Genomic DNA, 13,537 nt, shown 5'->3' on the forward strand with positions numbered 1-13,537 from the left:
ATTACATAAGATCATCCCTCACGCGATTTTTTTTTTCTGTACTAGAGGAATATGCAACATTCTGAACATTTTTTTTCTAAATTCAAGAAAATTTTGACTTGACCCAGAACATAGCACCTAGTAATAATCTAGTTAAAGGAAGAATTTTTTTAAAAAAACATTCAATTTAAAAAACTTGAGCTAACATGGCTAACCCTTAAATCTCGTGACCTGAGTCATGAGACCGTGATAATTCTATAGAAAGCAAATAAAAAAAAATATGAAGTCAAATTCTCAATCAGCCCAATGTTGAGAGATGAAATTAAGAAAAAAATCAATTAAAAAAATGACTTGAGACAACCTAATTTAACTTGTCAAACTCATGTTATAAGACTGAAATAACTATATAGAAAGTAAATCAAAACAAGTTATGAGCCTCAATACCTATTAAATTCAATGTTAAGTGATGAAATTACAAAAAAAAATTCTTGAGAATCAAATTATAAAAAGTCAAAGCATTTCATTATTCATTGTCAAATGCCAAATCCTTTTAGTATATGTTAATTTTCATGTCATACTATTTGATGTTAATGTGGAGTAAAATGCTTTATTTATGGTAAATAAATTTAATCCTTATCCAAAAAAAAATCCTATTTAAAGAAAAAAGATTTTGTACTACTTTATTTTGGTAAAGAAACTCACTTAGAGAGCAGTACAAATAACTAGAAAACAATACTATTTGGCACCCTAAATGCAAAGCATGTTTTACGTGCTTCCAAGAAAGAACAGAAAATTCTTGAAGTAACTTTCAATTAAAAAGAGAGAACGGTGAGAATTAAATTCATAATTATTTAATTATTAAAATTTGATATTATGTTAAATAATAAATTTAATAAAAAAATAACTTATTAAATGAATTCATAATTCTCCTATAAAACTCAAGTGATCAATAAAAACCTTTCATTCATTAAAAAAAATAAATTACATTGACACCATGATAATGTTTATTAATAGACTACTAAAATGCCAAGCCATGAAAAGTTGGGGATAAATTAGTAAAGACTTAGTATTTTGAGGACTAATTTGCCAGTCACTATATAAGTTGGGGGACTGTTTTATTCTCATCCAAGAACAAGAGATCATGACTAGACCAAACAAAAGTGACAACTGTTAACTATCTATCCAGTAGTAAATACTTGGAACCAAGAGGTTTGTTTCTCTGTGGTTTCATGTTCGATCCCTAAGCTGCTCATATGATAATCATTATAGGTTTATATGTTCATTAACTTCAGGACCCGTGGGATTAGTCGAGGTGTACGCAAGCTAGTCTGGATACCCATATTAAACTATATATATAAAAAAAAGTGGCAACTGTTCAAAGGATCTTCCAAATAAATAATTATAGATTGCATTGACCATACTACATCCTCATGGTCCATTATGTAGGGGATTTATACACACGTTCACGCTTCTTCTCCAAGCTCTCTACTTGTTCGCCTCTATCTCCTCTTGTCCAAAACCATTTCACAGGACTCCAGGTTCCAGCTTGTGTTTTCTTCCCTCTAGATAGCCAAAGCTCACCATTGACCAATCCTTGAGCTAATCCCAACAACAGCATGTGAATCTTTCTATCATTTCTTGAATTTATCTATAATGGGGTGTTGTGTTAGCACCGACAATAATGAACCTTCAAAGCTTAAAAAACAGCAACATTTCCAAGTAGGATCTGAATCCTTGAAGCCAACTAAGTCACCACCTCCTTCACTTTACCAAGAAGAAACAGTAAAAGAAGTCCTCTCTGAGACTCCCAAACCCAAACCACCAAAAAAATCCCCATCAAGAAAATGGCCCACAGCATCAAGAAGTCCACGAGAAGGAAAGTATCCACTTTGACCCAGCATTTCTTGATGAGATCGAGATTCAGGAAAACAAGTTCAAGAAAATCTCAAAAGAAGAAGTTCATCATCAAGGTCAGATCCCCGAACAAGATGAATCTGAAGTTTGCAGCTTGAGCTATTGTGAAAGCATTTCGACAACAACAACAACAACAAACAACAATGACAAAAGGGATTATTATTATGATGATGATGATGATGAAGTGAAGCAAAGAGTGTCAAGATCTCCACTGCCACCAAGAAACCGGGTTTCAGGTGAGTTGGGTCCGAGAAAAGACCGGGTCGTGGGCAAGTCACCCACTAGGAGAACAACCGAACAGTCACCAAGCAAGAGAAACGGTGCAATTAATGGAGGGTCAGTTAGGTTGGTTCAAAGCAGGGGAATGGTTTCGGGTCAAGCGGGAGTTAGGAGGGGCTCGAGACCAGACCCGAAAAAGAGAGACCCGGGTGAAGGGTCAGCGAGAAGGTCCAGGTCCCCTGCCACGAATAGATCTGTAATGGGTCGAAGCCCGTCCACAAGAAGGACAAATCAATCCCCAGGTCGGGTCAGGAAGGAAGCGCATGAGGGTGTTGGTAATGGTAACATGGATAATGGCATGGAGGCTAAGTGGCCAAGTACCAGTAATGTTGATAATGGGACTCCAAATGACGAGTCGCTAGAGAACCCACTTGTGTCTCTTGAATGTTTTATCTTTCTTTGAACGAGGAATATTCCACCGGGATTGCCGGAGTTATGTTTCACGGTGATAATAGCCGCCACTAGGTTCACTTTACTGGCCTTTTTAGTTTTTCCGGGTTGCTTTTATTTTTCTTTTTGTTATGTGAATATATCTAGTCACGAGGGGAGATTGTGTCAAGGCTACTTGGATGTGCAATGCCATTAAATGACCAATGATTCCCATCATTTTTCTTGCCTAATTTGCCAAGTTCTCTGCCCATAAGAATGGTGGTCTTTTGCTGTACAAGTGACGCAAAGATTTGCCCTCGAGAGTCAGAGCCTCTGATTTTCCCCTTTGCCGGAGTTATGTTTCACGGAGATTTCTTTTTTGTTCATTGCCGAACACAATTGCTCTCTGCTTCTTGTGTTCATACTTGCTTTTAGAAAATAATTGGGCCCTTTTACTTTGATCGAGTAAATGAACTTTCTGGGAAAAAAACACTTAACATCTTTGTTGTTATCTTGGATATTCTGTGTCCCATGCCTGGCTCCCTTTTGGTTCCTTGACAGAGGGAATCAAATGAGAAGAGCATTTCAATTTCAATTTAATTTCTTGGAGGAACTCATTTCACTCGCAATGAAGCTCTAAATATTGCCAACAATTGGAGTAATTTACCCAACTTGAACCACTAATATATTCAAATAAAAGAAATTTATTTAGTGAATAAGCTCAAATTTAATTTTTTTTTTTTTTTACCTTTCATGGATTCAATAAGTTATTTCAAACAGCTAGCTTTTCGGAGGAATTGGTAATAAACAACAGTTTGAAAAGAAAAGTCGGTCATAAAATTGTCTTGCGTGAGAAATTGAAAATTTGAGGTGGGAAAGGCCTTCATTTTCTAGCCGCTCGAGGATCGAGAATGAGGACAGCATTACATGATTGGTCCAAGTTTTTAATATTAAGCCGTACGAGGAGTTTTTCCGTAGAAAGCGGGCAAATGTACCATTATTTTCTTTCAAACTTTTTAACTAGGGATGCTTGCTAATCGGTAATGGTTTCTCTGTATTAATATAGATTTTTTATCAAATCAAAAATTTAAAAATTTATATTTTATTTATTGGATTTCAAGAATATTTATTATTTAACTATTATTTAATATTCAGTAAAAAAAATTAAAATAATAATAAATATATGTTTAAAATATGCCTTAAATGATAAATATTCTACATATATGTGTGTGTCCTGTTTCAATATTGAGATACGTATATTTTGTATTGAATTTTAAAAAATATAAATATTTTACATATATATATATATATAATACAAATATATATTACAGGTTAAATTAGGATATTTTTCTATTCGTTTTTCATTGTTCGTTAACCTTCGAATTTAGGAGACAAACCCATAAGCTAAAAGCCCTTCAAATGAGGATTAATTTTGATGGGCTTGTTCTTCGGTTTGTGTTACTTTGAGTCTCCAGAGGAAAGAACCCTGGTGTGTTGGGGTCTAAAACGAGCTCTAACGTTGTGTTTATTTATGTTTTTTAAAAGTATTTTTTTAAAAAATATTAAATCAATAATTTCTTATATTTTTTTAATATAATAATACATAAAAACCATTATTTTATATATATTTAATAAATATTTTTTAAAAAAACACCCTCCACCACAAAATACAATACATTAAACTTGTGTTCCTCGACAATATTACTCTTCCATTCAATTATTGTGAAATTAGTGGTGGGGTTTGTGATTTGAGGGGGACTAGGCTTTTTCTTCCTTTTATTCTCCATTGATTCATACAAAATTAAATCTAGCTGTACTAACCTATTTCATAGGTTGCAAGAATGTGGACAAAACCCTGGGAGGAAAAAGGTATCCAGCTACGGTGTCAAGAGTGGAAGAATGGTTTCTTATCACCAGAATATCCATGAAGTAGGAGAAAGGTCACGCCTGTGCTATGAACACAACTTTTTCTCAATTTATCTGGCAAGATACATGCCCTCTACATCGTACCATGTCGATCACAATATTCCATTGTTATTTGACATGATTATAATCATTAAACACAACTGGCCCGATGGGCCAATCTAGTGATCTATTGGCTTGGAATTTAACACGATCCTATATCATGTCCGAGAGAGACTGACTAGATGAATTTTATTGATTTTTTTATTAGTTTTCATCTATAATTAGAGAAAACAAAAAACCCTGCAAGAACATTGTTTTTTAATAGACTGAGGCTCACCTGAACAACTAGCTTGCAAGAATCGGTCTGATAACTATGGTGGTGACAAAATCATAATTCTTAGAATTTGAATCCTTAACATGTGTAACAAAGGCCAACCAACTTCTTTCCATACTCAAGAATAATTACATTCCTCGATGTTTTTTTTTACAAGTGGAACGATCCATTTGACAGGAGAAACAATCCATCTTCAAGGATCCAATCCTACCGAGAAAACTGACATAGAAAAGGTGCAAATACAAAGCGAGATGAATCTGGGGATCGATGGAAACTTTTCTGCTGATTCGAAAATGAGTATATACCGAAGCCAGTGAACTCGTTTAAAAACTAATTATATATACACGCACGACACAAAGGGCATGCGACCTCCACTGCAGAACGAAACGCTCCATTGTCTGTGTGCCATCAAACGTTTGCTCAAGTCTGTGATTATTTGTTTCAGGTGTTAAAGAGGCATTTCACGTCTAGTTTTGTTCGGATGATATCGAACTTGAGCTTGAGTTTGTGTCAGGGTTTGCAGCGGGATTCGGAAATGAATTGATATGTTGTTGATCATGAAGGTAGGAAATTCGTTCGGGAGGACAGGGCACCGGTGCTGGATGTGCTATGAAGGTAGGAATATTGTCTCCAGGCATCAACACAGAAACTCCATTTGTATATACAGTCATCTGTCCAAATTCAAAAGGAATGGATGTCAAATTCAGTCAATCTCATCAAAACTAGCACAAGACAAACAACCTGGGGTTCGAAAAGGACTCTGCAGTCCAGTGAACAAGATGAATCCACATTCATTGTTGCAAGTGCATCGCAAGACATACGCTAGATAGTGAAAATACGATGCAGCTATAACAACGTCTCTAATCAAAGTTGAGAACAAATAGAGCTTGTTCATCAGTAAAACAATTTGAGCATATAATGTCCTATTTCTAGGCAAATAGCAGAGTCAACAAAGAAATTAACTGTGAGAACAGTGTTCACTGATTAAGGCCTCAGAGACTTAACATGCTCAAACCACCCGATATCCAGAGGAAGGAACAAGATGACAGAATTCCACATGCTAGCAGTGTTTGTCTGTTAACATCAAGCATAGTTTCCATACATGCAATGTAGACAGGTTCCATCCCCAATTTGGTGGTTCAGGAACCTCATTACTTATTTTGTAACTTTGCAACAAAGCATTAAACGAAACAGAATCACTTGGGATCATAGAGTTTTGGAGGGTTGAAGCAAAAATAAAAATAACAAGACAGGCAAAACATGACACAAACAAATTAAATGTTCAGAAAATCCAAGCACATGCTATTGCTTTATTACTGCTTACTCTTCCATTTTATTGTTCGTGTCCATATTTTATTGGATAAGGTAACAACTAACAACATTATCCCAACAACTAACATGTTCATTTGACCATTGCCCATTTTTTATAAGATGAGTCCATTTAATTTGAGCATGCTGGGGGACAAACAATTTTATACGAGGATGGTCTACAATACAGTAATGCTAACAGATGCAAGATATTTATGGCTTGTATCCACACAACAGCTGTGTTTTGTTACCAAGTGACAAACAAACCTACGCATGGGGACTTGTTTCTTAGTGGAGAAATGCAATTAATTTCTCAAGCTACTGGTTTGATTAAGGTCTCTAACTAATGCAACCTGTCCATTGCTAATCTAGAAGATACAAACTTGAGCTCTAAATCACACATTTTCTGGATTTCAGAACACCTTGGAATACATGCATCATGCTCTGCTGGCCCTTTTCTCAATGCCCCCCCCCTCCCGGAACTTCACCTAATTTCTATCAGGCTCGAACACTAAAGCTACTGCAGTCTGCATATCACATCAACTCAAAGATCCTGTATGAGGATGCGGAGCTAAATGAGGATCGTCAGCCCACAAAACAAGACTAACTGTTAGCTTCTAACCCTGGACCCTGAAAAAAAATGCACTGTCTCCCAACTGATAATCTGAAAACACTTTAAAGACCACCCTGTCTAAGTTGATATGAAGTGTAAATATGGGCCCTTAAGCACTACGTCACAATAAGTAAACTGATTTAGACTTGTCAAAGAAAAGCTCCCATGAGCACTCTCACAAACTGACAATAATCAAAGTGATTAACTGATTAGGATTTTCATATAATTATAGATAACGATTTAAAAAATGCATAGTTTTACAATCAATGGATTGTTAGCATTTTTATCACTTCATAAAGTTGAAACCACTTTTTTTTTAGGCCATGCCCCACATAAGGCCTCAGATTGAACAACAAGGTTGGAGATGCAAGTGGGTCTTGTGTGTTTCTTTAAAGTTATGGCACATGGTAGACCACAAATGTGATGCATCAAGCATACACCTCATTGGATACTGCAGAAAAAATCTTAAACCTAAACTCAGGTAGTTTATCTCCCTTCATAAATGCACATAACTACGGTATTTAAAGCTGGTAAGACACTTTGTGACCTTAGAAAGCTAGTAGGACACACGGATAGATTTGGGAATTCATAAGAAGATGATGATTAAACTAAGGCCGTGTCCACAGAAAACCTGTCTCCGACCATAAGCACCGGACAGCACAAAGATTATTTCTATTGAGGCTGATAACCAACATGTACTAATGTACAATGGTGGGTCTAAACAGCAAGAAGTACATCTCCCCTCCTGCAACTCATTGGTTTGGGACCAACCATTCATTCAATAGACAACTTCTTGGATGGGCCATTGCCCCAGCAATCATAATTAGGGGACAGGACAGTTCCTAAATGATGAATTTTGACTAAAGATTGAAAATGCAGATGAGGGGGAAAAAATGAATTTTATCAGCTTCAGTTTTATGACCTCTGCAAAGCGCATCCTTACAGAGCTAGTAAATATTGTATTTGGATCGAACTCTAATCACTTTGGTTGTAAAACCAAAACCTGTCTTAAATCTGCTCAGACATCAAGGTAGTAATTCATTCAAGGACAGCTACTACAACTTGCTATAAGATGCACACATTATACGATGCATGGCTGCATGGCTAATTTGTAATTCATTCAAGCTATGGCCGGTCCTGGGAGAGGAAGAGAAGGGTCACAGGTGGTTTAATCAGGAGGACTTTGTTATACTTTAACATGACTACATGGCTAATGTAATTATAGATCTCTGTCATAACTTACGAGGAGGACTTTTGGTGATGGAATTCTTAAGAAGAAATATAGCCAAGTAGCGAAACTCAGATGGGAATTAGAAGAGAAAAACACGAGGAGCTAGTAAATATGGCTAGAAGCTTAACTAGTGTTCAGATTCCTTTGTTATGCTTTCAAGAAGAAAAAATAACCAAGCTAAAAACTCTCCAGAATGCAATAAATCCATCTCTGACAGACATAATTACGAATCAACCGAAAACAAGAAAAAAAAAAACCCATAATTATGAAAGGAAACCACTGAAGCAGCAAAACTTTATGTCAGACCAACAATCATCACTATTTCCAAAAATCAAAATAACCATCCAAACTGTCTAAAACAAAAGAAGAAAAGAAAGAAAGCAAGCAACAGAATTTCCCTTGAAAAAATTGCAAAATGAAACATTTGAAACCTTTTACCCTTGAGAAAGCTAGAGAAAACCACACATTATCCAATCAAACAAGTAATTCTTAAACAAAAACATTAAATGCAAGCATAAAGGACAAAAGGGTATCACTTACTTTCGGTGAAGGGTGTCCAAGCTTGGAATTGAACCCCATTTGAGACTCGAGATCACCCTGGCCACCTGTACCTGAAGTGGGTCTAAGAAACCTTTCAAAGATGGCCATAACCAAGAACATTGAAATGAGAATGGCAGTAGCTACAAACCCAAAAGACACAGCATTAACTGAATTGTCAAAATGTCTCCAGTGTTGATCCTCTCTTTGCACATTCAACAATGGAGCTTCTGATGGTGGCCAAACATTATAGCCACCATCATGTGCAACCATCTTGTTGATTTCCTTTCTTTCAAGTTCAATTCTTTAGCTCGTGAACTTCACTTTCATTATCATTACTTTGCTCATGGGAGAGAGACAGAGAGAGAAATTGATGCCTGATCGTGTGTTAACAAAAGGTAAGGCGCTACTTCAGGCTTTTTAACTCAAAAAAATATAAAAAGAATTCAAAATTCAAAACTTGATGAACCTTGATGGACTGCTTAGAGGCTTTGGTATTTCAAGGCTTCAAGAAAGCGAGGCTATGAGAGAGGGAGAGGGAGGGAGCGGGGCATGTGGGCTATCTTTTCCTTGCAGGAGGTGACTGGGGTTAGAGAGAGAAGACAGAAAGCTTTGGAATTTGGATAGCTTTGTCTGCTTTTTAACTCTTGGTGTTATATAAATGGGAGAAATGGATGTTTTGGTAGTTGAAATTGACTTTTCAGTTTATATAACCAAGACTTGGAAGTGTACTGTAGCCTTTCACATTGGGTGTTTCTTGTCCTTTTTTGTGGTGGTCTGCAGAGTTACAGCAGTAAAATAAATTACACAAGCAAAGCAACATGAGGTTTTCAAGTTCCAAGACTGTTATTTTAGGGTCAAATTCAAGAGGAGGACGAAGGAATTTCTCAAGATATCTGAATTCGATATGAATTGCCTTATCCCAATTAACTGAGCTGCTGGTAAGCAATTCGATTAAATTTAAAATTAATAATTATATAAATTTTTAATAACTTTTAAATTTATATGATTTGAATTGATAGCTTTTAAAAAATAAATATAAAATCTGACTAGGTAAACTATATCTTTTAAAAACAATAAAAAATGATTTTAAGATTTATGTTGATATTAATATTATAATTGTTTCTTAAAAAAAAAGAAAAGAGAAAAGAAGCAAGAGGCGAACTTGAAATTTCTCCTTGTAAAGAGCATGCCAAATGGCAAGAAATTAAATGTTTTATTTATTGTTTTAACATTTGAAGTTATATAAAAAAGCTAAATATGACAGCGAAAAGAAACACGGGAGAATACAGATAATTTAATGAGAAAAAAAAGTTAAATAAAAACATAGACAATTTAATTTAATAAAAGGGGTTGAAAGTATAAACTCTAAATTTAAAATTTTATTCCTTGAAAATAAAATATCTAATGAATGTCTTCTCTAACTGATTTATATGATATTTAAATAAACTAAAAAAAACCTATATATATTAGGAATTAACTATAAATCCGAAAGTATAAAGAAAACAAAAGAAAGTCTAAATTAAATCATAAAATCCAATAAAAACTAGGAAAACTAATAAAATTGACCTAAATAGTAGCATACGAGCTTGAAACTCAATTTTAGAAAATCCAATACTCTAACAAAGAAACATAAAACAATCGCTTGTAGAATCATTTGAAAAGAATCAAATGTTTCTGACTGTTATAACTCTTATTATTGTAATTTTAAAGTATTAACTTGGTATTGTGTTTTCAAACCTTCTTTTAAGTTTAAACTTATTTAATTAATTCATAAAAAATATATGTTAGGTTATTTATATAATCTGATTGAATCAAATCCTTATTTAATTGTGTGAGATTCTCACTTAAATATTCATAAATTTTTTGTTTTTACAAGTCTAATTGTATCAAAAACATTGTTTATGATTGTTTATATTATTTTTTAAAAGAAGATTAAAGATCGATGATAAAGATGGAAATTGAGTTCATGATCACTATTTATGATGGAGTGAGTATATCTTTCTTTCAAGCAAGAAGTCTAAAGAAATTGGCCACACACTCCCCATCCCCAATTGACCTCTTGCTAAGAAAATGTGAATTTATTTGCCATTGACGTTTTTGATCATGATAAAAGAGCTTAAGCTCTTGACTTCGAAAGTTGCAGCGTCCGAATTCAAGTCATCTCATTGCAAGTTACAATTTTTTTTTTTTTTTTTAAGGATCTAGTTTAATCTTCTCATTCCGCTATCATAGATGGAGCACTGGTTTGTAGTTAACCTGAAGCAAACCTAGAGCTATAATTTCAGAGATTTGATGAGGCAGAATTTTAGATATCGGCAGTTACCCTCCACATCCTATGGAATAAGAATATATGTTTGAAAATATGTAGTTATTATTTTTTTAAAGTAATTTTTATTAAAAAATATGCTAATAATATTTTTTTATTTTTTAAAAATTATTTTTAAAATTAACAAATCAAAATATTTTAAAAATATCAAAAACATACTAATTAAAAAATATATATATATAATTTTTTTAAAAAACACTTTTGAAAATGCGCTGTGAAACACGACTTAAAATTTAGCTCAGTTCTTTCTTTTTATTATTTTCCTCCTCTTTTTCCAGCACAATGCATTAAAGGCCGAGCATCAGTGGTAGAGTTCCCCATCAATTATGCATGGCTTTTGATCTAAATAGAAATCTCGACAAACTTCACACAACTTTATTGGCCAGAAATTTCACAATCATGGCTAACATTTATCATTCACTATCTTTATGCATGCCTTTAATACGATAAAAAAAGACACATAACATGCAAGCTTCAAAAGATGTGATCCAGCTCCTATCCACTGCTCTAAGGGCACCCTAACCAAACTGTTCAGGCCCATTGAGCACATCTTGTTCCTGCTCTCAACAACACAATATTGTAGCAAAAGCTTTCTCGACTGATTAACATACAAATTTAAAAGGAAAAGGAACTCAGTTATGGCGTGGCCATGCTCCAAAAAACACTTCTCCTTTATTGGTTTTTGCACATTTGGATCCCAACACAAGAATTCTGTTTGAGCTTGCATTTTTTTTAATTGAATATTAAAAACTCTGAGAGCATCAAGCTAAGCTCATTTCTTGTGGGCACCATCTTCTTTTCTTGGGCCAAGACTTCTCATAGAAAAAAAATGATTTAGAATTCGATCTTATCTTCGTTCTTGGTAACCCTTTTGAAATATATATATATATATATATAGAATTGGTCCAGTGGTTAAATATTTAACTCTAGAGTTTTATCATGCACACCAGAAGAATTAATTCTCATGGATTCGATATTTACTTAACTAAATCCCTTACATCAATAAATAAATAAATAAAATTTCCATGATCTCACGTGTGAAATTTCATTTAAATCTGTTTAATCACGTATTAGAATCAATATTGGATTTCTCATCATTTTTCTTGAATAAAATTCTTACCATACAATTTTAGTAGGTATAGTTTAATTGGTCAGTTCTAAATCTATTTTCTAAAAATCACTAGTTCGAGTCTCATAAATCTCGTAATTACTAGAAATTTACATGGTCGTTAACTTTAAAGTCTGTAGGATTCATCGAGGTAAGCCCAAGTTAATCCAAACATCAACATTAATAAAAAAAAAATTCTTATAATGCATCATTTTTTTCATTTAAAAATACAAAGCAAACATGAAAGAAACTTGACCTCAGAATTTATAAAATAGAGCAAATGTTGACTCTGAAAATCCAAAACCTGAAGTGGAATCTGGGGCAGTGGGTATTAATGAAATGGTCATATATATATATATATATATATATAGAGCACACCTTTCATGATGGTGAAATTGTCGTCTGGGGAGGCCTCGAGATGGGACTTGGCAGTGGACTTGCGGAGGAGCATGGGAGGTGGCAGGGGACCATGGAGCTACCGGGGGTATTTATGTAATTATAAGGATATGGGAAAATGGAGAAATGGAAGATGGTCCATGTTTAGAATTGCAGTGAAGGTGAAGACAGGCTTCTCAGGTTAACCTTACCTTGGAACTGATGGATACACGAAACAACAAAGGCACTCCCTAAAGATACATTTCTTTATTTCTTTCGAGAAGAGCAAACACAAGCTTATGTTTCCTACCATGTATTTTGGTATTGCACTGTATTTTTAAATTTTAAATTATTTTTATATATTTTTAAATCATTTTCAGATAACAATATCAAAAATAAATCCTAAAATACTTTAAAAAACAATATGAAATACGTTACACTCGCACTAAAGCTAGATACCACAAGCCCAAGAATCCACATGGTCACGTGTCCTCCAACAAAGCAGGTTTGTGGTCCTATGTGGCATTTGCCTAGCATGCTCATCATTACGATCTATTGATGTGTTTGTTTTATATTTATTTACACGAAAGAAGTGAACCGGCCTAATAAAATAGGAGGACGGTGATTTGTTAATCCAACTTCAACTCATAATTGATCTTCTTTCCCTTTGCTCGCTATAATTTCTTGGCTTTGAATAGAAAATATGTTAATGTTTTCATTGTTGCCTTTTGAGATACATTTTGAATCCAATTCAAATAATTTTGAAACTTTAGTTTAATATTAAGACTGTGTTTATTTGTATAGCTGGACCATGCTTTTTATTTTTTTTTTTAATTTTTTTAACTTTCAATTATTTTTATGATTTTTTTAACTGTTTTAATGTGCTAATATTAAAAATAAATTTTTAAAAAATTAAAAATATTATTCTAATGTATTCTAGAAAAATACACTTTTAAAAACAATTTTCACTGCCTTCTCCAATACACCAAAAATTAGTTTTTTTTAAGATGCCAGATTAGTCTATACCTAAATAAATGTAAAGAATATTTTATAAACTAGTTTGAAAAAAAATTTAATTATTAAAAAAAGGTTTTTTTTTTTTTTTTACGTTATTATCTTGATTGGAACGTTACAAATGGACAATTGAAGATGCACAAAAGCATTGAAAATTATTTCTTGTTCAAATGACTGATTGGCGATAAGAATGAATGAAACTACAAATTGAGTTGTTGGAAAAATTCGGTTCCTAAATTTGG

The 13,537-nt window shown here is 33.7% G+C and overlaps 1 protein-coding gene and 1 long non-coding RNA gene across 2 annotated transcripts; one reads left to right on the top strand and one right to left on the bottom strand.

The window, feature by feature from the left end:
• Positions 1–1,765: 1,765 nt before the first annotated feature.
• LOC118047264 (uncharacterized) lies at positions 1,766–3,059 on the top strand (the record flags this gene model as incomplete). The annotated part of the gene is made up of 1 exon (XM_035056509.2): positions 1,766–3,059. A coding segment is annotated over one exon (810 nt), but the record flags the coding sequence as incomplete, so codon positions are not given.
• A 1,807-nt stretch (positions 3,060–4,866) lies between these two features.
• On the bottom strand, positions 4,867–9,129 carry LOC118047356 (uncharacterized). The gene is made up of 2 exons (XR_012169610.1): positions 8,473–9,129; positions 4,867–5,451 (listed from the first exon to the last, which is right to left on the bottom strand). It is a non-coding gene; the product is annotated as an uncharacterized lncRNA (long non-coding RNA).
• Positions 9,130–13,537: the final 4,408 nt, after the last annotated feature.

The sequence above is a fragment of the Populus alba genome, chromosome 4, assembly GCF_005239225.2.
Source record: "Populus alba chromosome 4, ASM523922v2, whole genome shotgun sequence".
NCBI classification, from domain to species: Eukaryota; Viridiplantae; Streptophyta; class Magnoliopsida; order Malpighiales; family Salicaceae; genus Populus; species Populus alba.